General features: G+C 45.2%; 7 protein-coding genes across 7 annotated transcripts; 4 read left to right on the forward strand and 3 right to left on the reverse strand.

Annotated features, from left to right (window-relative positions):
- Positions 1-1629: 1629 nt before the first annotated feature.
- Positions 1630-4012, forward strand: LOC128713232 (zinc finger protein 271-like). Its single transcript, XM_053808092.1, has 2 exons — positions 1630-1636; positions 1728-4012. The coding sequence occupies exons 1-2, from the start codon at positions 1630-1632 to the stop codon at positions 4010-4012; spliced, it is 2292 nt and encodes a 763-aa protein (XP_053664067.1).
- Positions 4013-5002: 990 nt separating this feature from the next.
- LOC128713786 (peptide-N(4)-(N-acetyl-beta-glucosaminyl)asparagine amidase) lies at positions 5003-7270 on the reverse strand. The gene is made up of 4 exons (XM_053808654.1): positions 5683-7270; positions 5484-5612; positions 5285-5422; positions 5003-5163 (listed from the first exon to the last, which is right to left on the reverse strand). Exons 1-4 carry the CDS (start codon positions 7268-7270, stop codon positions 5003-5005), a joined length of 2016 nt encoding a protein of 671 aa, XP_053664629.1.
- Positions 7271-8262: 992 nt separating this feature from the next.
- LOC128711904 (coenzyme Q-binding protein COQ10, mitochondrial) lies at positions 8263-9123 on the forward strand. The gene is made up of 3 exons (XM_053806794.1): positions 8263-8342; positions 8451-8531; positions 8670-9123. Exons 1-3 carry the CDS (start codon positions 8263-8265, stop codon positions 9121-9123), a joined length of 615 nt encoding a protein of 204 aa, XP_053662769.1.
- A 2612-nt stretch (positions 9124-11735) lies between these two features.
- Positions 11736-12439, reverse strand: LOC128713970 (peptidyl-prolyl cis-trans isomerase H). Its single transcript, XM_053808844.1, has 3 exons — positions 12356-12439; positions 12112-12288; positions 11736-12029 (listed from the first exon to the last, which is right to left on the reverse strand). The coding sequence occupies exons 1-3, from the start codon at positions 12437-12439 to the stop codon at positions 11736-11738; spliced, it is 555 nt and encodes a 184-aa protein (XP_053664819.1).
- An 852-nt stretch (positions 12440-13291) lies between these two features.
- LOC128715946 (protein disulfide-isomerase A3) lies at positions 13292-14994 on the forward strand. The gene is made up of 2 exons (XM_053810870.1): positions 13292-13448; positions 13677-14994. Exons 1-2 carry the CDS (start codon positions 13303-13305, stop codon positions 14992-14994), a joined length of 1464 nt encoding a protein of 487 aa, XP_053666845.1. The 5' UTR covers positions 13292-13302.
- A 1493-nt stretch (positions 14995-16487) lies between these two features.
- LOC128714351 (protein Aatf) lies at positions 16488-18092 on the reverse strand. The gene is made up of 2 exons (XM_053809225.1): positions 16684-18092; positions 16488-16614 (listed from the first exon to the last, which is right to left on the reverse strand). The coding sequence occupies exons 1-2, from the start codon at positions 18090-18092 to the stop codon at positions 16488-16490; spliced, it is 1536 nt and encodes a 511-aa protein (XP_053665200.1).
- A 524-nt stretch (positions 18093-18616) lies between these two features.
- LOC128714923 (DIS3-like exonuclease 2) lies at positions 18617-22374 on the forward strand. Its single transcript, XM_053809805.1, has 3 exons — positions 18617-18795; positions 18943-22054; positions 22123-22374. The coding sequence occupies exons 1-3, from the start codon at positions 18617-18619 to the stop codon at positions 22372-22374; spliced, it is 3543 nt and encodes a 1180-aa protein (XP_053665780.1).
- The last annotated feature ends 1867 nt before the right edge of the window (positions 22375-24241 follow it).

The raw sequence follows: 24241 nt of genomic DNA on the forward strand, positions 1-24241 counted from the left end.
AATGGAGAGAATTATACGTTTGTGCAGTTTATCTGCAGCAGGATTGAATGAAAGTCCTCCAAAAGCACATTGTATCCGTTCATGAGTTCAGGTACAAATCCACGAAGCCACTGAAAGGTCTAATCAAAGCGCTTCGTAAACGACGGCTCTCAACAGAGAACGATTGCGTTGTGCCAAATGACTAAAAAGTAGTTGCTTTCAATAAATAAGCAGCTTAAACTAAAATAGGATATTTTGCGGTGTTAGAGCAAATCCAGTTATTGAAAAGTTTGTTTCAGCTAAATTAAAATAATCCAAGGGATGACCAAGTGCTGACATACAGCACGGATAATCGAACGTCAAGCTTTGACAGATTTGTATTTGGTGACGTTTATAGTAATGCGTATCGTACTCTGCAAAACATAAATCTCTGCAAGCTTTTCCTGGCCTTGCAGTTTTATCGTACCGTCGATTGAGCATAAAATCGTGTAGTAATTGTGATTTTGGAACCGATTTATTCTACGTCTTGGATGTACCAGTTTATGGGAAGTAAGCCTCACTAATCGCCCAACTGATTCCATCGATGATGTCCAACATTCGTGAAACGCATCGACAACGCGTAGCGCAGTAGTAGCGCCCACAGCATCCACAGCAAGACACAAAAATCTGCTCCAGGAAACTCAGTGCACTTCGGATGCTAGTTTGTGAAAACGAACATTTTGTCCGTATGTTGAGAGCGACGTGGAATACCATGTGTATTATGTTGTTGCACTAGAGGCCAATTGCAGTATTGTGCAACGCGGAAGGTGTACCTGCAGGAATTCATCATCAGAAAGGAACGCTGAAGTCACACGAAACTGTACGAGGTAAGCAGTTGGTCAAGGAAAAGGTCCGTCCGGAAGCATTTTGGAAAATCAACATCAAACTCCATGGGTCACTCCATACGGGATAAAAACATCCAGCAAATGTGAATTGTTTTTTTTTGTCTGCTGGTCGGTTCCTAGGCAAATGCTGTAAACACGGGACCGTGTTTGTGCATGTGTGTGTGTGTGCCAAGTAGTGCGAAATAAGGGTAATCTTCAGTTGGTTGTTGGCCAGCGAGAACCAAATTCTACCTCCCCCCCCCCAAATCGTACGGGATATCTGGAAACACTCCAGAAAGAAAGCTCCTTTTATCGGCATAGCATGGCTCGTGGGGAATAGAAGCAAACAGGTGAGGTAAGGGACGGGCACCGGGGTGTAGTAAATGGTTATGGTTATTGATACTGCCTTTTTGCGCGCCTCAGATTTGACGGTGTGTGTTCTGTGTGTATGCGTATACCGTAGTCGAAGGGCTCTGGCTCTGGACTCCCCCCAAAAGGCAATAATAATAATAGTAAATTTTAATGCCTTTTCATATTCACTTTTATGCGCGTTCACGGCGAAATTGCGAATAAAAAGAGAATTATGTGCAGAAGAGGCCCAAATGCCTTCGCGTTGGCCGTAAGTGTGAAGGAGCAAGTTTTGGGAGAAACGTGTAACAATTGGTACCCTCGTGACGGTACCGAAGCGGGACCTCAAATTGGATCGAATGGCTAGAAGTAGAATCGCCGCACATGTAATAATATCGCACAATCTTCATCTCGCGGTTCGGCTAGATGGGCCGGTGCGATGGCGCGTAAGCTCGTAGCGTACGAATTAACGTATCTCTCCCCACTGCTTCCGCGACCAATGATCCAATGTTAATTTTCGTACCTCCCATTCCACAGTGATTCCCCGCACCCCACTGATGCTCGGAAAGTATGGCGAGGCGAGTTCCGGCTCGATGAAAAACCTGGATAATGGTCTGAGGGACCGGGTGCTCTACCATCAGAATATGCTGAGCATGAACCTGACAGCCGAATTTTACCATAATCCATTCCTTGCGGCCGGTTCTGGTGGTGGTAGTAACGTCGGTGGAACGTCTGCAAGCGGTGCAACCCCCACGATGGCACAGTCACAAAAGATGCTCAACAGTCTGGCATCTGCAAGCCATCCGCAGCAGCAACACGCCAGTAATGGATCACCCACGGCAGCAGGTGTACCATCACCGACAGTCCCAAACAGTGCGTCCCAATCGCTGACGCAGTACCAGTGTCAGCTCTGCCAGAAGTGTTTCATCTCGAGCGCGATACTCACGCAACACATGAAAACACACGATAGTAATGGATTTGTCGCTCGTGAAGCGGGTAATTACGTCCAGCAGCAACAGTCGGTAACAACGACCCCTTCGCCCGTAACGGCAGTGGCCTCGAGCAGTAAAACTAGTCCACCGCTGCTAACACAGCACAACATCAAGAGCGAGTACGTCGGTGGAACTGTAACACACACGATGGGCCAGTTCGTGTACGGCATGGCGAAGCAGTTCGAATGCCAGATCTGTCACAAATCGTTCATGACGATGGTGAACTTGAACCTGCACATGAAAATTCACGAAGCCGGCGTAAAGCCGATTGGAACGGCTCACATGTACTCGCAAGCGAGCGGGGGCAATTTGATTGCCGGTGGGACGACAGCTGGAACCTATCACAGTGGACAACATCACAACCCGCAGCATCATACGATAGGCCCCGCGGTACCGCCAAGCTCCAACAGCACGGATGGACTGTGTCAAATATGCCACAAAACTTTTAGCACAGCGGACCAGTTCGCGGCACACATGAAAATTCATGAAAATGAATTTAAGAATCGTGCCCTTTATCATTCAAGCAGTGCGAACGCTAACGGTGGTGATGGTTCTACCAGTGGGCCGATACCGACAAGCAATGGTGGCGGTGTGGGAGATCATTTCTATGCTTCAGCGCCGCCCACACACCAAACCGTGCACGCACCACCTCACCTAGACGCCAGCAAGGGCCACCGGTGTCCAATTTGTCACAAAATGTCCAACAATATCATTGAACATATAAAGCAGCACGAAGGACAGCTAACGATGGGAGGTAACACGACTGGCTCGACGACGAGTGTCGTAGGATCTCCGGCTCCGGGTGTTGTTGCCGGCTATCAGCAAACGAACGAAGACTCGCAGTCCTCGCTGGAGGACGACAGTGATGGTGGTGAGAACGTCCGAAAGCATGAGTGCTTGATCTGCCATAAGAAGTTTTCCAGCTCCGGCAATCTGGCCATTCACATACGGGTACATTCGGGCGAGAAGCCGTTCAAGTGCAGCGTGTGCGGCAAGGGCTTCATTCAGTCGAACAATCTGGCTACGCACATGAAGACGCACACGGGCGAAAAGCCGTACGCGTGTACGATCTGCGGGAAAAACTTTAGCCAGTCCAACAATCTGAAAACCCACATCCGTACACACACAGGTGAAAAGCCGTACGCGTGCACCATCTGCGGCAAACGGTTTAATCAAAAGAACAATCTGACCACCCATATGCGCACGCATCAGCTGGTGTGCATGGTGTGCGGTGTGCAGTTTATGCATCCGTCCGATCTGGCGAACCATATGAAGTTCCACAACGATGAAAAACCGTTCATCTGTTCGGTGTGCAACAAGGTTTACCTGAACCTGGACGAGCTGACCGAGCATATGAAGAAAACGCATAACCAGGTGAAACCGTATCGGTGTCACATTTGCGACAAAACGTTCACGCAGTCGAACAATCTAAAAACCCACATCAAGACGCACATCTTTCAGGATCCGTATAAGTGCCAGATGTGTTCGCGCTCGTTTCAGAAGGAGGATGATTACTCGCAACATATGCTGGTGCATACAGCGGATAAACCGTACGAGTGTACGTATTGTGGCAAGCGGTTCATACAGTCAAATAACTTGAAAACGCACGTCCGAACGCACACTGGCGAAAAACCTTACCGGTGTACGATCTGTGCAAAGAACTTCAACCAGAAGAACAATCTCAACACGCACATGCGCATCCACACGGGCGAGAAACCGTTCGAGTGTACGATCTGCGACAAGCGGTTCAACCAATCGAACAACCTTAACAAACACATCAAAACGCACGGCCAGGAAAAGGACCAACAGCAGCAACCGCAAGCGAGTTGACGAGAATCGACCATGGCCAAAGCTGGCATCAGTTTGCACGAGGAACGATAGCTCACGGTCGCGAATAGCAGCACCTAAGGAAGTCACACATCCCATTCGATGCGTGGACCGATTCCTTAATGATGCACACCGTGTGCCAATAGTGCCATAAGATACGGGAACAGGAACTAACACTATCTTTAACATTGTTTCGTGGACTCTTGAATATGGGCCTTGATTATGGCCTCGTCCCCAGCCAAAAGGCAGCGAAGCGGTATTCTCGTTGTCGATATGATTGAGCAAAACAAACAATATAGCTTTCTTTTTTTATCGATGTTGATCATCTTTCTATAGTTGTTTTCGTTCTTTTGCCCCGTCGTCACCTCGTCTTTGTGCATTGTTTGTTTATTAGCTCTTCTGTTTTGTTTGTAAAAGGTTTTTATTTTAAATTAGTTTTAGTCAAGATATAACGTGTTATATTTTTCAATGTTTAAACAAAAGCGTACAAAGTTCCGTTCGTGCAAAAGACAGGCTTGATCTTTGTTAGGATATTATTTCACATCCGTTTAAAACCCGTGTGAGAGACAACAGTGACTGGGGCGAAAAACGTAGCAAAATGTAAAATAAATTCACAAACCCACATGACACACACCGTGTGTGGAGGAATTGTAAATAAAAGAGCGTCTTTCTTTCCTTGCGCCGTACAAACACTCGGACAGAACGTGGAAAGGGAGGCTTCACATCGTTGATGAAGTAATTGTTTGAGTAAATTTTTTTATTACTGCGTCAAAGGTGAACGTCAAGCGAGCAACGTTCCGGCGTTGTATAAAGTGAGACTAGTTGAACCGATCGTGAAAAAAGGGGGACTCACGATTCTCCGTACCGTGGGTGCATTTTATCACACTAAATCTAAAAATCTGTATATTGCATTCGATAGGTTTAGACTCGCGCCTATTGTTCCTAGTTCCTACTAGCCAATGTCAGAAAAACGAGCAAAAGGTAACATAGCTCCTACATTAAAACGATGTTCATCTCGAACGGATACTCGTCGCTAGCCGATTTGGATTGTCGAAAAAGTTGCGCGTGCTGCCACGATTTGCCCCCAGAAAGGCGTGCTTGCAGCGTGAACTTCCCACATTCACAGAGTGAAGAGAGAGCCTGCGATTGGGTACCTGTGTAAAGTGGACAATACATCATTGGGATTAGTGTTGTGCGTAACCAATTTTTTGAAAAGAGTCACACAAATCATAAGTCAAATCATTAATATTCTTTAATTTTATAACTGATTCTTACCATCACTTTTGATATAGTATAGCTCCACCTTTGCTCCATCATACGTTTCTTGACCGAATCTTAGTTCAATTTGTTTCACACGCAGTCCTTGTACGGAAAAGTCAAAGTTCCACTCGATCGTTGCCTCGTCGGTTCCCTCTGCAAATTTAAATCGCAAACTTCGATAAAGTATTCCATCGAAATGCCTTAAAATACCTACCAGTCCTAGCCAGATAAACCATTTTCCAATCGTGTTCCTCTTTTCGGAAGATGTTGCGACTAATGTACTGCCGACTCTCCCAGCCGTTTGATTTCTCCGTAATCTTTTCGTTTACCCGGTTGCTAGCACCTAAAAAACGATGTTCAATACACCATTAACCAAACGACGTATGCCATGACATTCATGCCTGCGAAAATACCTTTTAAAAATCGCTCATAGCAATCCGTTGCACAGCAATAACGAATGTTGAACTGTTTTGCCTGGACCTCTTCTTCTGTTGGAATGAACATGTACCGTGTATTGATTTGCTGTTCGCCCCGTTGTAACCGCCACTCGAGACTTCCCGAGCTACGACCCTCGCGTTCTGCCGCTGTTGGCACTCTACCACCATTCCCTAGTAGCTCCAGACATTCGTCAATCGTGCGTTTCCGCAAAAGTGTCACCCTTTCGGGGGTGCAGCTCAATCCGGCTCGTCGTTTCGTCCTCAACTTGCCGATAGCGTCTAGAAGCGCCTGCTCACTACACGCACCCGATTCCCTTCTTCGCTGCAACAGTTGCTTATGGTTATTCGAATAGCGGCAGCTAACATCCTGTACATCATCGCGAGTAAATGCGAACACGTACGTAATTTCCTTTCTCCAACCATGCTCGTACATAAGCGGTGCATCGAGCACATTTTCACACGGATCCACGTGGATCCACCGCTGTCTTCGTTCGGACCAAACCTCCGTCCAGACGTGATCACCGGTGGAAAATACGTACCGTGCATCGTACCCAAGGCAGCGACACAGGAATGTAAAACAGTTGGCCCATTCGCCACAGCGGCCACGACGGGTTTGAAGCAACTTTTCCACATCGTTGTAGCGATAAAAGTGACGTAATTGTCCGCAGCATCGATAAATTTCCACACGTACCCCATCCTCGACGGTGCTGCGAACTAGCTGTGTCTTCTCGTTGCCACACACCGTACAGGGCAGGGCATTTACCCAGGTGAAAAAGTCCGCCCGAAACCAGGCGGTCAACTCCTCGAGAAGGAGATCCTCTTCACTCGGTTCCTTCTGGTCAGTAACTTCGTTTGATGCTAGCAATCGTTTCCACTGGGTTAGTTTACTTTTTGCCTTTGTCGTAAGTGTATCGATCGGGATTAGGCTTTTGCCGCTAGCTAAAAGCAGCTCGTCTTCGTATTGCATCACCTGATCGGATAGCAGCTCAAGCTGGCGTAGCAACGTATTATTACCCTGTACCACTTTCGGGAATTCAATCCGTGCCAGAAACGGTCGACTAGACTTAACCACGCAAGAAGCTTCTGTTTGTTGCTGCCGTCCGGTGGCATTACTCCCGGACGGTTGTAAGACCATTTCAGGTTTACTTTTGGTTGCCGTTTGTTCCAGTGGAATGTTGTTGGTGGTTGTAGCAGTGATGTTGCGGGAGCATGTAATGCTGCCGTTGATGTCCTTCTCCTTTGGAGGATTTTTGATCAACTCTTTTCGTTCGTGTATAAATTCGCGGTACCTTCGCAGATTTGCTAGCAGCACATTCGACGGTACTGTGAGCGTTCCGTTTGATTCGATAAACCCGATAGCTAACATCAACTGCTTCATACCATCCGCCGACAGCAGCTTCTCCCTGATCGATGGATTGTCTATTCGCACTGTTCGGTACTTGGCGTTTTGCGGCTCGCGTATAATGTTGTCCAGCAGACGCAAAAGTGTTTCCGCCGCCACCACGTACGACTCCTTTGGATTGCTTTCGAGGGCCAACACGAGCGCTTGATTAAGTGCTGCCATTATTACCTCAGCTGCGGTTTGTTTCACGGTTTTACAATCTTTGGTATTCGTTGCTGCTATTGATACGCCGATAGATAACGAAGAAGCCTTGGCCTGGCCACCGCAGTCAGACACGGACGAGATCTTATCGTAGAGGAAGAAAGGTTGATTGTGATCGAACAGCGGACGCAATGTTGGGGACACACACTGCATACACACCTAACGCGAGGACAGGAGACGATGGTAAGTGCTATTTTCAGTTCTCCACCGCCGCTGGGAAACACTTTTCTTTCACAGACAATTTAATTTTGCCGATGATTAGGCGTTTCGACTCCTATCAATACACTTGCGAATAAAAAGAAACACAACCAAGTCACTGACAGCTGGTCTTTCGTTTGCGGGGAACATGGTCCGCGGGTGTGCAGTTGCACTGGTATTGTTTTGCGTTAAACATGAGTTATATTGCGGAATTAAGGCGCAAAGAGACAAGTTTTGATTGAATTTAAAAATATTTTATTTCAGTTGCATGTTGATAGAAAGGCAGCGCATAAAATTACACTTTGTGAAACCATTGTCCAATGTTTGTTTACGTGCAGCTTTAGCAGCAACCCTGAAATTTAAGTTCTTCGCGGTCTAAATACAAGGATTAAATCGATAATATTTGTAGTACATATGGAAGGATATTAATTTAGGTTGCGAAAATCATCTTTTTTTTGTACAGCAAAAAGCCTTTCTTTCATTTGCTAATCGATTTTACCAGCAAACTCCGGGAAATTCGGCTGTCCCACAGTGCTTTGGTTTGAAACTGTCAAATGACTGTTGATGGAAAATGACAAATCGCCAAAGTATATTATTTTTTTTATGTTGGCCTTGGATAGTTCACTCGCGAATAAAGAAACTACACCGAATACCCAACGTTACGCAAATCTAAATCTTTGCATCGTGTGAGCAGCTGGCGGCTGCGGAGGTAATTGTTTTGGGTAGATTCACGTGCTTCCCCCTTCGTTCGTGCAATGTCCGTGAAAGTTGTAGCAAACGCAAAGCATATATTCTTATCGAGAAATCTGGCGCAATATCAGCGAAATCCTTTGCTGTAAGTACCGATGCCGATACCTACGCATATGATAAGCATCACGATGAGTTGGAAGAAATAGTGCTCCTTAACTGCGTCGTATTTGTTTCCTTTCCTTCTACACGGCAGCTATTCAACATATAGAGGGATTTTCGACTTTACACCAATAACGAAAACACGACGTGAATTTACCCAAAAGAAGCTTGTTGGGTGAGTATGAATCCCCACAACGAATACGACATTGAAAACGAGTGCACGTTCGTTGATCTTCCTGTCTGACACAGGTCCTTGAAAGGTTTTCAAGTTCAACTCTCTAATTTTGGTCTGTTTTCTCCCAATCTTTTGTAGATACTCAATGCAACAACTTTACTCCGTAGTTGCTGATGTTGAAAAATACAACACTTTTGTGCCATTTTGTAAAAAATCCTTCGTGTACAGCCGGAAACCGGGCTCCCTAAAGGCAGACCTTATCATAGGATTCCCACCGCTAAACGAAAGCTACACCTCGAATGTAACGCTCGTTACGCCCACACTCGTCAAGGCGGAATGTGTCGATGGACGCCTATTCAACTACCTGTTGACGGCGTGGCAGTTTAGTCCGGGGTTGAAGGACATCCCGCAATCGTGCGTGATTGATTTCATGGTATCGTTCGAGTTCAAATCGTTGCTACATTCGCAGCTTTCGAATTTGTTTTTCGACCAGCTCGTGAAACAGATGGAATATGCCTTCATACAGGAAGCCGAACAAAGGTTCGGCCCACCGGCTATCAAGAGTCATGTGCTGGTGTCAAACAAATCCTGACCCAGGCATCAACACAAGAATGGAAAGGATCGCAAACTGTAGCAAGCTAATTATGTTCTAAATGGATTTGCGGGTGATCTGCTGCTGCCTGGGGGCAGTATTGTTCTATTCTCTTTCTGAAGGCCTGCACAGGATAGCCCTGCCAGATGAATTCCTTCTCGATAATGACGCTTATATTTTTTGTTCTTGTCACTATCCATTACAATATTTTTATTTACAACCGAACTAACAGACAAACGAATGCTTAAATCAGATACCTTCTTCGCACCGTATTTGGCAAAGCATTTTCTAAAGGATACTCATCCTTTAGTTGCTCGTTTTGATTGTGCGACAAAGCCAGACACATGTGGATTGTTGAATTGTACATGTTCATCCAATTCCATACGAATTATCTATTTATTTCGATACCAAATGCCAAATGGTCGCTGAAAGTGAAACGAAAAGCCGGGTCAAATTGTTATTGTTAATTTGTACAGATTATTTAAGAACAAGTGATATGTAAAACATGCTTCAATGTATATGATAAACATTTTATAGCTGCATATTATTACATAGCGCCGAAAAATCGCGTTTAGCTGACTTAAAATTACTTTGCATAACAAAAGTAAATAATCCGATTTCAATTTTACATGTAAATTAAATTTCATACAGTTGTCTCCTACGGTTTTCGGTCTCGGTTTGGAACTTCCCCTTAACATGCGCTGGGTAGAAACGAAAGAACTTGCACAATGTAGACACACAATTTCACTCGTCTATTGAATATTAAACCTAGTATCACCAGGGTGGCGTACAAGCTTAATGGACCCGTGATGAGTTCTTAGGATTTTTTTATTTTCATTTCAAGGCAGAAACTCCCACCCGTCTGCAATAAACTGAAAAAGAGGCAGTAGGAAAACATTAAACATACCGAGGTGAATTGCTGAGCTCAACCGGTAATCAATGGATCCAAAGGACTTATGGAAATCCTAATTGACAGCAATATTTACCAACAATCCAATGCCACGTGTTCATGAATCGAGCAATTCAATGGTTTATATCCTTACCGAGGTAGTAACGCAAAGCTAAATCAGGTGTTGGGTGGGCGAGAAATCGTAAATCATTTACCATTTGGTCAGAACGCCTCTAGGACCATTGACGACATGGACGTCCAACCAGCACCGGAAGCCTCTTTTCCGCCATCCGATGTACTTCGACGATAGGCGACTTTCAATCAATAACCATAAAACATGCCGTCATCGTGCTCCTTTTGTTGTATTTTCGTCTTCGTCCACAAACCTTGAATGGGAACACCCCCAAATCACATAACATTGAGAGTTGATCCTGCCAGGGACTATTGGACTGCTTACTTTAGATAGACTCCATCAAGGCTTCTTATTAGAGTATGCAGTATATTTGAATTTTAGAACATTCCACACCCCCTACTGGCCAATGATTTTATTTTTGTTGCTTTGCTGGTAGAAAAATAAAAGCATATCCACCCACAATGACGCCAAAGGCCATACGAAGGCCCACACCCACGAACGACGGTTCAAAGATCAAGGCCGGCGGCATGCATTTGCATGCGAAATCTAGCTTATGCTAATGTTTACCCACTCGTCTCATTACTCGATTAGCGGACTTTGCGTAGTTTGAAGCCAGCGTATTTTGGGTAGCTTTTCACTCCACAGCCATTTCCGCAGTAATTAAGTTTGGAGAAAGTAAAACAAGCACTACTGTTTGGTCCAGCCTAGACAAGTAATTAAATAATATAGCGTGGAAAATTAAATCATTTGTGGATATCCTCGGTCCACCCTATTTAAATTATGACCACGATGAATTCGTTACAAAATGGCGAGTAATTTAATTACAATTTCTTCGCTAATCATAACCCCTTTCTAATGCCCCAGCATAATAGGAATGCTATTTTATCTAACGAAGTGTAGTTTAGGGCTTTTCCGGTTTAATTTTTTTATACAGCATCGATCTTCTGAGACGGTGAATTCGCCGGAGGTTCTCTACGACTGACCACTAGCAACACGCTCATTGCGTGTGAAACGTTCATTAGGATCGTAAAAAAAAAAACAAAACGTGCGCACCACCCTTGATGTAGCTCGGTTAGATAGTGGCAATGTGGTGGGAGGGATGGGAATGGTGTTCCCATTGATTAGCCGCAAAGGAGCAAGGATACCCATTGCCCGTGGCCAGCTGTCGTGCAATCATTTACCGCGGCGTTACCTTCGTTAGCCAGTGATTGTTTCTGTCACTCCGTCGCAGGGTGCGAGTCGCGCTTTATGAATTTGCAGAAGGTGGAACTATGGAATGGCTAGCAGCACGTGCACGCTGCGGGAACTATTTTTTGTTTCTCTCCCGCGCAGGCTTGTTTGAAGAACATGTTTATAAATACAATACACCAATCCTCCTTCAAGGGCAATATGAAGTCCGTTTGGTTAATTATGGTATCCGCACCGCACAGTCCGGGAATGCGAACCAAGTTCATATTCATAATCATCACGGGTTTTTATAATCCATACAAGAAAACGGTACTTGCTTTTTTTAAAGACCGAAGATTCTAGGCAGGCGCTTCGTTGGGTTTATTACACTTTTATACAGCACCACTGTTCGCTGGAATGCTGCTACAGCTGGCCGCACTGAGATATGACTACGGGTAGCTTGGGCTTATTGTTCGGTCCCGTCGGAACGTTTTCGATCTTACGCATAATTAACAGCCCATCCAGGACGCGCCCAAACACGACGTGTTTATAGTCGAGGAAGTTACACTTCGAACAGGTGATGAAAAACTGGCACCCATTTGTGTCCTTCCCACTGTTTGCCATTGAGAGCAAACCCGGTGCGTCGTGCTTCAGCAAAAAGTGTTCGTCGGGAAAGGTGGCACTACCGTAGATGCTCATAACACCCGTTCCATCGCCCTAAAGGAAAAGAAAACGTTCATACATTAACACTTCCTCCCGGGCTCGTTAAACTTCTACGCTAACGGGACCATCAACATACATTCACAAAATCGCCACCCTGTATCATAAAGTCCTTAATAACGCGATGGAAGCTGGAACCCTTGTATCCTATCGGAACCCCATCCTTTTTGTACTCGCCCGTACAGAACTGTCGGAAGTTTTCGCACGTTTTCGGCACAGCATCCGCATACAATTCAAACACCATGCGGCCAATTTCCTGTCGATAGCAATACAATGCTTCAATTACTATCCTCCTGTCGGGTTCCATGTCACATTATACCTACCGCTGTACCGACGGTAATATCCATGAATACCACCGGATTGCTGGGATTGCGAAGCTGTGATTGAATTTGCGTCCAAGTAGGCATTTTTCGTGGGGTTCGGAATTATTATCCAACTAGCACTAAAAACTATTCGTGAACCGGAAAAGAGCGTCACCAAGCACGTTTGGCTGTCGAATCGCGACGTTATGCGTTAAGAATAGACTCAGAGACTGGTTACAAACTACGTTAACAATACTTATGTACTGAACTACGATAAATCGCGGGCTTTGTATCAGCGCGACCAACCAACCCTTCCCGTGTTCGTTAAACCGAAATGCAAAATACGAAATGACTCCGTTTGATAATGACAAAACTCTATTTACCGACAAAGCCGGATTCAAAGCTGACCGGCGGGTTGGTACGTTCTTGAAATTGACACGTCGAATCTGACATATGGGATACAGATCCGACACTTTCGACGGACTCGGACAAAATCTTTACCTCGTAAATGTTTAATTTTTTAGATAAACCCTAAGGACGCACATTAAACATGTATAAATAACCTTGTTTTTGTAACTGACATACGTTAATAGTCATTACGATTTTCCTATTCCCATTTTACTAAATCAGTGTCATGTGCTGTCATTAACATTTTATCGCACACATCCAGTGGACCGACCATCGTGCATGTCGCGGACCAATCAGCGATCGCCAACGAAACACGACACGGCAGGTCACTAACACCGACATAAGAAAAGAGATCTTTCCGAAACTTGGATTCGAGAAGACGTCGATTTAATTCACCAATTTCTTCGAGTAGGTAAAGTGTGTTTTTGGAGTCGGCTGCCGAAGGGCCACGTAATAGAAAGAAATTCATTGTGAAAGGCGTTGCCTTTGGTGGACCCCGGTCGGAAAAAGGGAATATTCAACACATCTTTTCTTCATCAGCAGCGGCGAGGCGGAAAATCATGTACTGCCGGTTCCTGGTTTGTCTGTGTGCCCTTGTGGCGTTGGCGTTTGCCGGTGAAGCCGACGTTTTGGATTTGACCGATAGCGACTTTGCCACCCGTGTTGCTGAAACGGAAACCACCCTTGTGATGTTCTATGCCCCATGGTAAGTTTTGTACGGGAATCTCAACTTCCCTCCTATGGTCGTCCCTTTACTGTTCGCCAAGAATGTTCCATTTTGTGTCGGTATAGGAAACTCGGGAAGCGAAAAAGAGATAGTGATATGAAGAATGTCCGGGGTGATATATTTCACCCAGAACCGGAGGCAATAACCTTTCGAGTCAGCATTTTGATTGTTTCTTCTTTCGTCAATTGACCCGGTATTTCGCTCCAGGTGTGGACACTGCAAAAAACTTAAACCCGAATATGCAAAGGCTGCCGAACTGCTGCGCGGTGACGATCCCCCGATCGCACTGGCCAAGGTCGATTGTACCGAGGGTGGTAAGGACACCTGTAACAAATTCAGCGTCAGTGGCTATCCCACGCTAAAAGTGTTCAAGAATGGCGAAGTATCGCAGGAGTACAATGGTCCGCGAGAGGCAAACGGTATCGCCAAGTACATGAAATCGATAGTTGGCCCCGCATCGAAGGATCTGCTGACAGTGGAAGCGTTCGAAGCATTCCTGAAAGTGCAGGAGACGTCCGTGGTTGGTTTCTTCCAGAAGGAGTCGGATCTGAAGGGTGTCTTCCTGAAGTACGCGGACAGTCAACGTGAACGACTACGATTCGGTCATAGCAGTGCGCCAGCAGTTCTGGAGAAGCAAAGTGAAAACGATGCCGTATATCTGTTCCGTGCCCGTCAGTTGGCGAACAAATTTGAGCCTGATTTTGTAAAGTTCGAAGGAACCACTAAGCAGGAGCTGGCTGACTTCGTGAAGGCCAACTATCACGGACTGGCTGGTGTGCGCTCGCGTGACACTACGACCGACTTCAAGAACCCGCTGGTAGTCGTGTACTACGCAGTGGATTACGTTAAGAATCCGAAGGGCACAAACTACTGGCGCAACCGAGTGCTGAAGGTGGCGAAGGAGTTTGCGGGACGTGTTAACTTTGCCGTCAGCGCCAAGGATGACTTCCAGCACGAGCTAAACGAGTACGGGTACGATTACACCGGCGATAAGCCCTTGGTGTTGGCCCGTGACTCGAAGAATCAGAAGTTTATCATGAAGGACGAGTTCTCGGTGGACACCCTACAGGCGTTTGCTACCGAATTGGAGGAGGGCTCTCTGGAACCGTACGTAAAGTCAGAACCTGTGCCAGAAAACAACGATGGACCGGTCAAGGTAGCCGTGGCAAAGAACTTCGACGAGGTGGTCGTCAATAACGGTGTTGATACGCTAGTGGAGTTCTACGCTCCGTGGTGTGGCCACTGCAAGAAGTTGGCCCCGACGCTAGAGGAGCTCGGCACCAAGCTGAAGGATGAAGCCGTTTCGATTGTGAAGATGGATGCCACCGCTAATGATGTGCCGTCTCACTTCGAGGTGCGTGGTTTTCCGACGCTGTACTGGTTGCCCAAGGATGGCAAGACCAGCCCGGTGCGCTACGAAGGTGGCCGCGAGGTGGATGACTTCTTGAAGTACGTCGCCAAGCATGCGTCGAGCGAGCTGAAGAGCTTCGACCGTGCCGGCAATGCGAAGAAGACCGAACTGTAATCTCTTACACCCTTTCCGTTCAGCCATCGGCAGCCATCGAAAGGTGGTTTTCTAAGTTTTACTATTTTCCAACATAATAGTTTGGGATGGTTAAGCATGTTCAGGCATTCCAAAGGCTGCTGATTTCATTCGTTTCCTTCAGATCTGTCCAGCATTGTTCATTTTGTCCCTTTCTTTTTTTGTACGTGCGCTAGCCAACGGGATCTAGCCACCACACATTTTCGTAAGATTAAGCATGTAGGATCGAAACACACAAAAAAAATACAACCGCTCGGTGATACAGAGAACAAATAGAAAGTTGTCCTCTCAGCCAACGCTTATCGAATACTATGACTTAGGGTGGTACGGTATCAACAGAACGAACGAACAACAAAATACATAGCAGTGAAGAAGTGCTGCTGTGTGACGCACGGGCTCCGAGGACGAACTGCATTTAGGACTGAACAAAAATCTGTTTTCTAGATTTAATTTTTCTCTGGCTTATCGTAGTACTTCAGGGTTCGATCCGGGCAAGGCAGAAGGTATAAATAGAACAACACCGCAGATAAGAAAGTCTTCTCCCGGAATGCAACAATCTCCCTTTCTGCAGTGCATGTTTGGGAAATGGATGTTAAATGTCGAAAATTTGGAGAACATGCTTTTTTTTGTCCGGTTCGTTTGTTTCCTTTCTTACTTCTCCCATATCATTGCGTATGTACTGTGAAAGAGCATTTTTTTAAATAAACAGAAAGGAACTAACAATAGTTAACGAAGCTTTCTTTTTATCGCTACGTACAAATATTCTAAAACGTTTGAAGAATAAACGACCAAATCAACGTCCCTGAAATCCAACGCGTTCAAAAGTTGTTTCTGTAAGTCGTCCAGTGCCATGTATCGTTACGTGTCCGGCCCATTCGAATTCGAATGATAAGGGTGTATTGACTCTGAAGCGTATGTGAGAACTGCAATTATGATGGAACTTTGTAGTGATATAACGAATATTTCAATCTGAAGTTCCGTGATAGAAGACAGTTTTTACATTTGGCTCTCTACGTATATTGCAACGTATTTTCCAGTGGAGTGTATCTAGAATAGTGGGTTTTATCGACAAAAGAACTAAATGGTTCAAATTGACCCATGCCATCACGTGATATATTTCCCGCGGGTGTTGAACGGTCTCGCACGTCACGCTTATCTATGTTGTAAAGGAGAGCTTGTTCTTTAACGCAGTCAGCATTTGAAAACACAATCCCATTACAAGCTTGTTGTGTAGAGAATGCAGGATGTAAGAAGGTCACTTTAGCCACTGACACCAATTCACAATTGCTTACACAATATTTTAGTTTGCACAACTAGCTGAACAATGTACACTTTTTTCATCAACTTCCTGTTGCGTTCCTGTTCCAGTATGATTTCATCACGAAAAAACCGTGCTTCTAGCATGTTACGGCGTTGTCCTCTGTATGTTTATTGCATTCCATTTTTGTATAGTTTACATGTTCCACTTTCGAAACCTATCGCTCTTCCGCGGCTGGTGTTTGTCCGAAGAGTGATCCATACAGCTCATCCTTCGCCTCATCAGTCCAGTCGTAATCGGGTACCGGTGCCATAAAGTTTACCAGCTTATTATGTACGACGTAGCTAAAATGACAATGAAACGCCTCTTATTATTAAAATGAAAACCTCTTTATAATTTTCCCAACTGCTTACCGTATCTTCCGACCCTTCGATGCTTTCGTGTCGACCGTTTTCTTCATCTTGTTCCGTAGTTTCTGTAATTCTGCCAACTTTTTGGCAATCTCCTGCGGACTTTCGGTTGTGCTGGTTTTGAACTCAATCAGTTCCCGCAGCATCTGATGGTAAAAATCGGAGTCATCGAAAATTTCCCCATCATAAATCGACGATGTCGTTGGTTCTTCCGTTTCGACACGTTCGTCTTCTCGCTTGTTAGCTGCTGGTGTTATCGTTTTTACCGACGGAGACTGTCTTCCCAGCAGTTGATAACCTCCACGGTAGAGTTGCGTTTTACGCACAAGTTCTTCACGATTAATAAGACTATCCTCGATTTTCCTCAACACCGACAACGACTGCTTCGGATTGTTACGCATCTTGGAAGCAATGTTAGTTCGATCGTGCCATTTCATAAGCACGCTGTTCCGGTATTCCTCCATATCTTTACATCGACTAGCAAGTATCTGCTCGTATCCGTCCAAAGCAACTTGTTTCGCATTGGAAGTTTTCAGCGAAGATGCTTTCCGTTTCGATCCGCTCTTGAGTAGGTCTTTCGTTTCGGAATATCGACCCAGTAGCAGTTCCTGGAGCTCAAGCATTTGTTCCATCGTTTCCGACACGATTTTCGTCACTTGCTCGGACTTCTGGAGGAATTCCTCATTTCCAGATGCGAGATTTCGGCAGATCGACGATGGTGGTGGTAGGCTGTTGGAGGCAATTAAACAGGGCTGCACCTTGATGCGCATTTCCAGCAAACGCTCCCAAATTTTTAGTTGGTTCTGCACTGCTAGGCCTTTATTGATTACATCCTGATGGTTTTCTTCTCGGATCAGCGTTATCTGCTGCGAGGATGATTGCTTACTACTTTTCGCGTTCTCTGCCAAAGATTCTCGATCATCATCCGTCGAATCTTCGGAACCTTCTTCGTTAGCCTGATCACTGTCCTCATTTTCTTCGCTTTCATCCTCGCTGTAATGCGGTTTCAGAAGAACTAGCGATTTTTGTTTGCGTGTTCGATACATTTTTGGATGTTCTCCATCATCATCATCATCAAGCTCCTCCTTCTCTTCATCATCACTATCTTCATCTCCATCGAAATCATCCTCCACCTCGTCAGAGTTCTCGTCAGACTCCTCTTCGACGTCTTCATCGTTGAGTGTTTCACTTCGCGACGAGACGGCTCCTTTATACTTCCGGTCAAAATCTTCCAGAAATCGAATGTTTCGCTTACGGAATTCACTTAAGGCCGCATTCTTACCCACATCGTCTGGTGTTTCATCAAATTCACTGAACTTGGGTGTAGTTTCATCACCAGACTCTTCTGAGTGTTCTTCCGGTGCGAAAAGTTTGTTTAACTTGTCCGAAAGAGTAGCTGGTTTTTTTCTCATCATGGCCAGTTGGGATGGTTATTCTTTACTTTTAAACAAAAACAAAACAATAGTTGGCACACTTTTGCAACAGCACGCACAAAAACGTGCACATGGGTTTGTTTTGATTGTGAAGTTTGACGCTGACGGCTTGCAACAACAACGCAGATGATGATGCCGATTGTCAAATGGAACGGTGTTCAAACGGATGGATGAGAAATTTATCGTTTCATCGATTAAAAACTAAATTGCACTACGGCGTAAGGCAGAGAGTAAAAAATGTAAAGTACTGTACTGGATATATTAGATGGAGTGAAATTACATTTCTCATTTAATATTCGCCACAACTTTTAGGTCATTCAACACTCTGCATACCTTGTTCGCGAGGACCGACCAGCGATGCGTCAGATGGAACAAAGACAGAACAGGTGGTGAAGTTGGGTGAAGTGGTGGAAACACGTGTGGCATCATAAGTACAGCGAATTTCGTGAAGTTGGCACACATTGTGTAAAGAAAGGATTGTAAAGTAGGGAAGTGTGAGTACGATGTCCGATGAACAATTCTTTCGTGAGATAAGAGAAACCATGATCGACGATACACGCAAAATGTTGGAAAATGCTGGTGTAAACAAAGACAAGAAAGGACCAGCGAAGGAAAACAACAAGTCGAAGGCAGGTAAGAAGTCGAAGGACAACCGAGACTTGTTGGAAATCGACCTCAAGCAATCGCCCCATTCACAAGAGCCAAAAACGGTTCCCAGTCTGGAAAATGCTGCTGTAAACAAAGACAAGAGAGCGCCAGCGAAGGAAAACAATAAATCGCTGTTATGCAAGCAGCCGATGGATTCCGGAGAAAAGGAAATCATTTTCATGAATCCGTCCACTTCACAAGAGTCGAAAACGCTCCCCAATCTTTTAGACATGGGGAGGGTGGATGTAACCGAGCCAGTTGCTTCTTCGTCGGGCCTACCCGAAAGGAGATCGGGTAAGGTCACCTTTGGAAATGTTGACGAATCGGTCAACAAATCTACGAAGGAGAAAGTAATACGGAACGCGATCAGTAAAACGGAATCGGAAGAAGATGAACCACCGCTTGGACTTCCCGAGCTAAGAAACCATAAGGTAGTTCAAGAAAAGCCAAACAAAAAACAAGAAACTAAGAAGAGTCTGAAGGATGCTAATAAACATCCCGATTCGAGAAAGGGTAACACCAAACCGATTAAAGATGATGTAGCTGACGATCGGATTTTACGGTTGTCGAAAAGGATCAATCAACTCAAGGATGATATTCGAGATATTAAAAAGACGAGCAAAGAGTATATTGGAAAGCGCAAACATGATCCAAGCACAAGTAGGCACGAACTCACCACCGCTAGTACATCGAAGAATCCGCCAGAAAAGAAGGAAAAAATGATGGATAAAAAGGCCAAACCAGCAAGATCAGCATCGGAAACTGCTGGAAAGAAGGAGTCGAAACATAAGGACAAATCACCGTCTGTGTCAACTCCGCAAAAAGTGGCGGCACACGAAGCGTTGGAAAGCGATGAGTTACCACCGGAACATAAACTGCTGGTACAGTTGTTTTTGCTCAGTTCCAGCCAGCGGAGAAAGTTTATTGAAAGGCAGGGAATGGAGCTTGGTCTACTTGATCCCCATCCCTACAAGAAACATGTTGTTCTGGTCAACAAAACCATTCTGCCCGTTGCAGAACATCTAGCTTTGGATGCGAAACGATTTCTTGCCGAAAGGAATGGAACCGCTGGACTGGTGGAATCTTCCATTGAACGTTCGGAACGCCATACTCAAACTGCAAGCAGCAGCAAGCAGAAACGTGATGGTAGGGGAACGTATGAGGATCAGATAAACTTTATGTTGAACGATCGGAACACGAAGGATAAATCTGATTTTGAGATCGTGCCCGAAGAAGTACGGGACAAGGCTAACGAAATCGTGCAGGAACGTTTAGATGCGTTTGTGGAGCGTTTGGTAGCGAAAAATGTCGGGTACTTGGTCGAGGGAATGTTGCGCATCAACGCTCGCAGCAATATGCAATCGTTTGTGGATGATGCCTCACGCACCGGGAATGTTTACATTAATTCCATCCTACTGCGGCGATGCGCCATGGAAGGTGATTTGGTACAGGTGTTTGTAAAAAATCAGCCGCCAGATTCGGATGAAGAATCGGAGGATAACTCGGATTGTGAGAATAAATCAGTGGAAGAGACCGTAAAACCTGCCGTACAAGCGACGGATAACAATGCAGGATTCGTAGTGCGTATCCTGGAGAAACGACACAATCGTCAGTGCGTTGGGAAGTTCCTTCCGGCTACTCAGGGTAAGAAGCACTATCGGACGTTTGCACCAAGAGATATGCGCATACCACCAGTGCGTGTGTTCAGGCAGGATTGGCCAAACGCGCTTCTAGAGGTAAAACCAACGAAACCGAGAGATGACGATCGAAAGGTACCGCAAAAGAACGAGCTGGATGTGACAGAAGTTTTATACCAAGCCGAAATCATCGAGTGGCAGGATGAGGTACCGATCGGTACGATATTGAAATCGATCGGCAAGTGTGGTGTACTTGAGGTCGAAAACGAATCCATTCTGGTCGAGCACAACCTCGATGTGACGCCTTATGGGGAAGATATTTTGGCCCAGCTTCCGGCAGTACCCTACACCATACCGGAGGAGGAGTTGGCCCGCCGTGAAGACCTCCGCGGCGAGTGCATATTCACGATCGATCCGGCAACGGCACGTGATCTGGATGATGCACTAAGCTGCAAGCAGCTTGCAAACGGTAATTACCAAATAGGCGTACACATATCGGACGTGACGTACTTTTTGCGCGAAAGTTCCCCGTTGGATGAGTTGGTGAAACTTCGGGCCACCTCAATTTACATGGTGGATACGGTATACCACATGCTACCAAAGCAACTGTGCAACACTTGCTCTTTACTGCCCGGTGAAGACAAGCTGGCATTTTCGGTGTTTTGGGAAATGCAACCCGACGGGACCATGCTAAGTACACGCTTTGCACGCACCGTAATAAATTCCTGCTCGCAGCTATCCTACGAGCATGCGCAGCTCATGTTGGACAGCCCGAACGGTAAACTGGATGACGACCAGTTTCCTGAAATATTGCACGGATATACGGTAAAGACGCTATGTAAAATCGTCAATACTCTACAATCGATCGCGGTGAAATTGCGCCAGCGTAGGATGGATGATGGCTGCCTAAAGATTAATCAGCCGAAGTTAACGTTCCGTCTTGATCCTGCCACTGGTCGACCGACCGCGTATGGTGCGTACCAAATCCGGCCGAGTAATGAGATGATCGAAGATTTTATGCTTCTTGCAAACACGTCCGTTGCGAATGCCATCCATAAGGCATTCCCAGCGATATCTCTGCTTCGCTCGCACAGTCCACCGGCAGAGAACATGATGAAGAATCTGGCTCGGACGCTGTCCCTCCATGGGTACGCGCTATCCTACGCAGGCCCAAAAGACATACGCGAGTGCATGGAAACGATCATTGCTTCGTCCACGAATCCGGACGCGACCCGAGCCGTGTTGAGCGTGTTGCTTGCCAAACCGATGATCCGTGCACAGTACTACTGTTCAATGTTTGCAACAACTCCCGAGCACTTTATGCACTACGCATTGGCTATACCGATGTACACCCACTTCACTAGCCCAATTCGACGATATGCAGATTGTCTGGTGCATCGTGTACTTGCCGCTATGCTGGAAATCGATGAGCCACCGAGGCGTTCGCCCGAGGAACTACAGAGTCTGGCGATGATTTGCAACGAGAAGAAGTACAACGCCAAGTTGGCTGGTGAGGCCAGCTCTTTGCTCTACTTCCGACACTGGTTGGCTTCGGTGAAAGAATACGAAACGGATGCTGCTGTGATGGGATATGCGGCTCATTTTATCGAGCTGGTATTGATTCATTCCGGTATCGTGCTGAAAGCTGCAACGAAGGTAAGCAAAAGTTTGTTCAACAGTGTGACTTATTTAAATTAAACTATTTTGTTTGGAATGTGTTTCAGAAACTTTCCGCCGCTTCAACGATCGTATTTAAACCAATCGAACCACTCGGAAGCTGTCTGCTGGTTCCAAAGGACAAATCTATACCATCGGTTAAGTTGACCATGTTCAGCAAGGTTCGAGTCACGGTGAAAGTCGTCAAGGATGTGATCACCGTGTGCTCCATTCTTCCCATACGACAGGAAGAATCACAAACCCTCGAGAGATCGATTAATACGTTAAGCGCGGAAATGAAATCCGCTCGTATATACTAAGATTTTGCGTTAAATGTTCTAATTCTTTCTTGCTAACGTAATGTTTTTTCCATGTCCATCACTGTCCATGTTCTCAATTGAAATTAGTTGTATCCTTTTTTTTGTTTTACCTAGTCGATCAATTTACGCACGTAACATCTTCCTTCTACAATTGAACTTTAAGACAACGTGTAAAGCTTTTATCTTCCTAGATGACGCAGAAATATTTGTATGTGTAAATGTTTGTAGATTTAAATTATAATATAATTTAGGTACAGTGGCTTGTATTGGAGCCTGAAAAAAGCCCGATTTATAGGTTTCCTTTCACACGGAAAGTTTATTAGATTTTTGGTTGATAAGTCATACATACTGCCAGTCGGATAAGGCAAGGCGAGTTAAGATCGTGCAACATTTTAATGTTAAACAACATGAAGAATTAATTCAAAGCGTTTTATAACCGCGTGCACACGTGGACAGGGCAATTCCGTTTTGATTATACCATTTACATCAATTTGGGGTACTGTTTGAGAAAGTAATTATTTTAGAATTTTCGTGCGTTTACAAAAATTATTTGCGCTCGTAAACGACATCGACATCATCGGAGCTACATCTGCGACAATGTGCAATTTCGCATAAAGACTGAAACGAATAATCATTTTAAAAAATTGATGATTAATGCGATGAACATAAAGTACTTGCTAATATACCACATTTAGCAATCAGTTTATTGATTGATCTTTTTCTTGCCGCGATGAGAGAAGAACTCAACAACCGTGTTAATATAGTATGTTTGGCACACATAAGAACTGTATAAATTTAGCAAAATTGTGTATACCACGCGATCTGCAAACCTGTATAATGTATGGTGTATGTTTCAGATAAATATAAATTGTAGTATTGTACGACTCAACAAAATGGTCCGTTTGGTTTTTAATTTCGATTGAAACCCATATGCATTTTTTTTTTCAATTCATTTTATAGATGCTTTGTGTCTGAGGCTGACAATCACCTTTTTCTGCATGCATATGCAGAACTGTTTACCCAGCCAAGGGTTTCTCATGCCACAGATAACCAATCTTTATTGCGAAGGAAGCAAAAATGTAACGAACGGGAATCGATTATCGATGGAAAAAGCGGAGTTCAAACAAAGTTCCAGTGCTGCACAATTTTGCACCGAAATGTTATTTGTTTACAGTGCAGTCAGCTAATGGTGAACTCAACCGGGTTCTATAAACGGTTTGACTCTATGCTGCAGCCACGCTGGATGGCAGCAGCAATGTCTGCATGTGTGCGCGATACCCGATGTACGGCGAAAGAAGCGAATTCACCAACACCGCAAGAAACGCCCGCAAAAGAGCGTAAAAAGTAACAGCAGCAGCAACAAGAAGGGAGTGTATGCAACACGAAATCAGAACGACGAAAAGGTACACAGAGTTTGGTTGCTGTCCCACAGCACAACGCACCATAAATGTACGTAAAGTGAAGAACAGCGATATTTTATCTAGAGTGATGCTGGGCACAAAGATACGAAAGTGAATTTTTGATCGTTTTCCGTGGGAAGGTGGGGGATCGGATTAGGTTGGAAAAGAAATTGCGAGAAAGATTTCCACCCTCCGTATTTACGCGATCGTGTATGCTGGTGTGTGTTTTTTGTGTGTGAGTGCGTAATTCTCTGGGTGGTGTTGCAAAGTAGGCGACGCGATGTGAAAGCTGTTTCACGGGATCGAATCTACGCAAAAAACACAGGAAGAAAATTAGAAATAGTTGTACCGTGTGCTTGTCCTATACAGTAAGGGATAAATGAAGGGTTGTACTCGTGTATAGTTGGGCAAACAAAAGCATCCCCTATCAGCAGTGGAATGTGTGGATGTGGGTAGAGTAGAAGGAG

The sequence above is a fragment of the Anopheles marshallii genome, chromosome 3 (assembly GCF_943734725.1).
Source record: "Anopheles marshallii chromosome 3, idAnoMarsDA_429_01, whole genome shotgun sequence".
NCBI lineage: Eukaryota > Metazoa > Arthropoda > Insecta > Diptera > Culicidae > Anopheles > Anopheles marshallii.

Bases quoted from the DNA above. Each gene is read 5' to 3' on its own strand.
- LOC128713786 (XM_053808654.1), bottom strand. From the start codon at position 7,270: ATGGCAGCACTTAATCAAGCGCTCGTGTTGGCCCTCGAAAGCAATCCA. The intron at 5,423-5,483 runs GTAGGTATTTTA...TTAAATTTGCAG, and splicing joins GGTTTATCTGGCTAGGACTG to AGGGAACCGACGAGGCAACG. The intron at 5,164-5,284 runs GTAAGAATCAGT...CACTTTACACAG, and splicing joins ATACTATATCAAAAGTGATG to GTACCCAATCGCAGGCTCTC.
- LOC128711904 (XM_053806794.1), top strand. From the start codon at position 8,263: ATGTCCGTGAAAGTTGTAGCAAACGCAAAGCATATATTCTTATCGAGA. The intron at 8,343-8,450 runs GTAAGTACCGAT...TCTACACGGCAG, and splicing joins TATCAGCGAAATCCTTTGCT to CTATTCAACATATAGAGGGA. The intron at 8,532-8,669 runs GTGAGTATGAAT...AATCTTTTGTAG, and splicing joins ACCCAAAAGAAGCTTGTTGG to ATACTCAATGCAACAACTTT.
- LOC128713970 (XM_053808844.1), bottom strand. From the start codon at position 12,439: ATGCCTACTTGGACGCAAATTCAATCACAGCTTCGCAATCCCAGCAAT. The intron at 12,289-12,355 runs GTAGGTATAATG...TGCTATCGACAG, and splicing joins ATATTACCGTCGGTACAGCG to GAAATTGGCCGCATGGTGTT. The intron at 12,030-12,111 runs GTATGTTGATGG...CTTTTCCTTTAG, and splicing joins AGGGTGGCGATTTTGTGAAT to GGCGATGGAACGGGTGTTAT.
- LOC128715946 (XM_053810870.1), top strand. From the start codon at position 13,303: ATGTACTGCCGGTTCCTGGTTTGTCTGTGTGCCCTTGTGGCGTTGGCG. The intron at 13,449-13,676 runs GTAAGTTTTGTA...ATTTCGCTCCAG, and splicing joins GTGATGTTCTATGCCCCATG to GTGTGGACACTGCAAAAAAC.
- LOC128714351 (XM_053809225.1), bottom strand. From the start codon at position 18,092: ATGAGAAAAAAACCAGCTACTCTTTCGGACAAGTTAAACAAACTTTTC. The intron at 16,615-16,683 runs GTAAGCAGTTGG...TTGTCATTTTAG, and splicing joins TCGAAGGGTCGGAAGATACG to CTACGTCGTACATAATAAGC.
- LOC128714923 (XM_053809805.1), top strand. From the start codon at position 18,617: ATGTCCGATGAACAATTCTTTCGTGAGATAAGAGAAACCATGATCGAC. The intron at 18,796-18,942 runs ATCGCCCCATTC...AATCATTTTCAT, and splicing joins TTGGAAATCGACCTCAAGCA to GAATCCGTCCACTTCACAAG. The intron at 22,055-22,122 runs GTAAGCAAAAGT...AATGTGTTTCAG, and splicing joins TGCTGAAAGCTGCAACGAAG to AAACTTTCCGCCGCTTCAAC.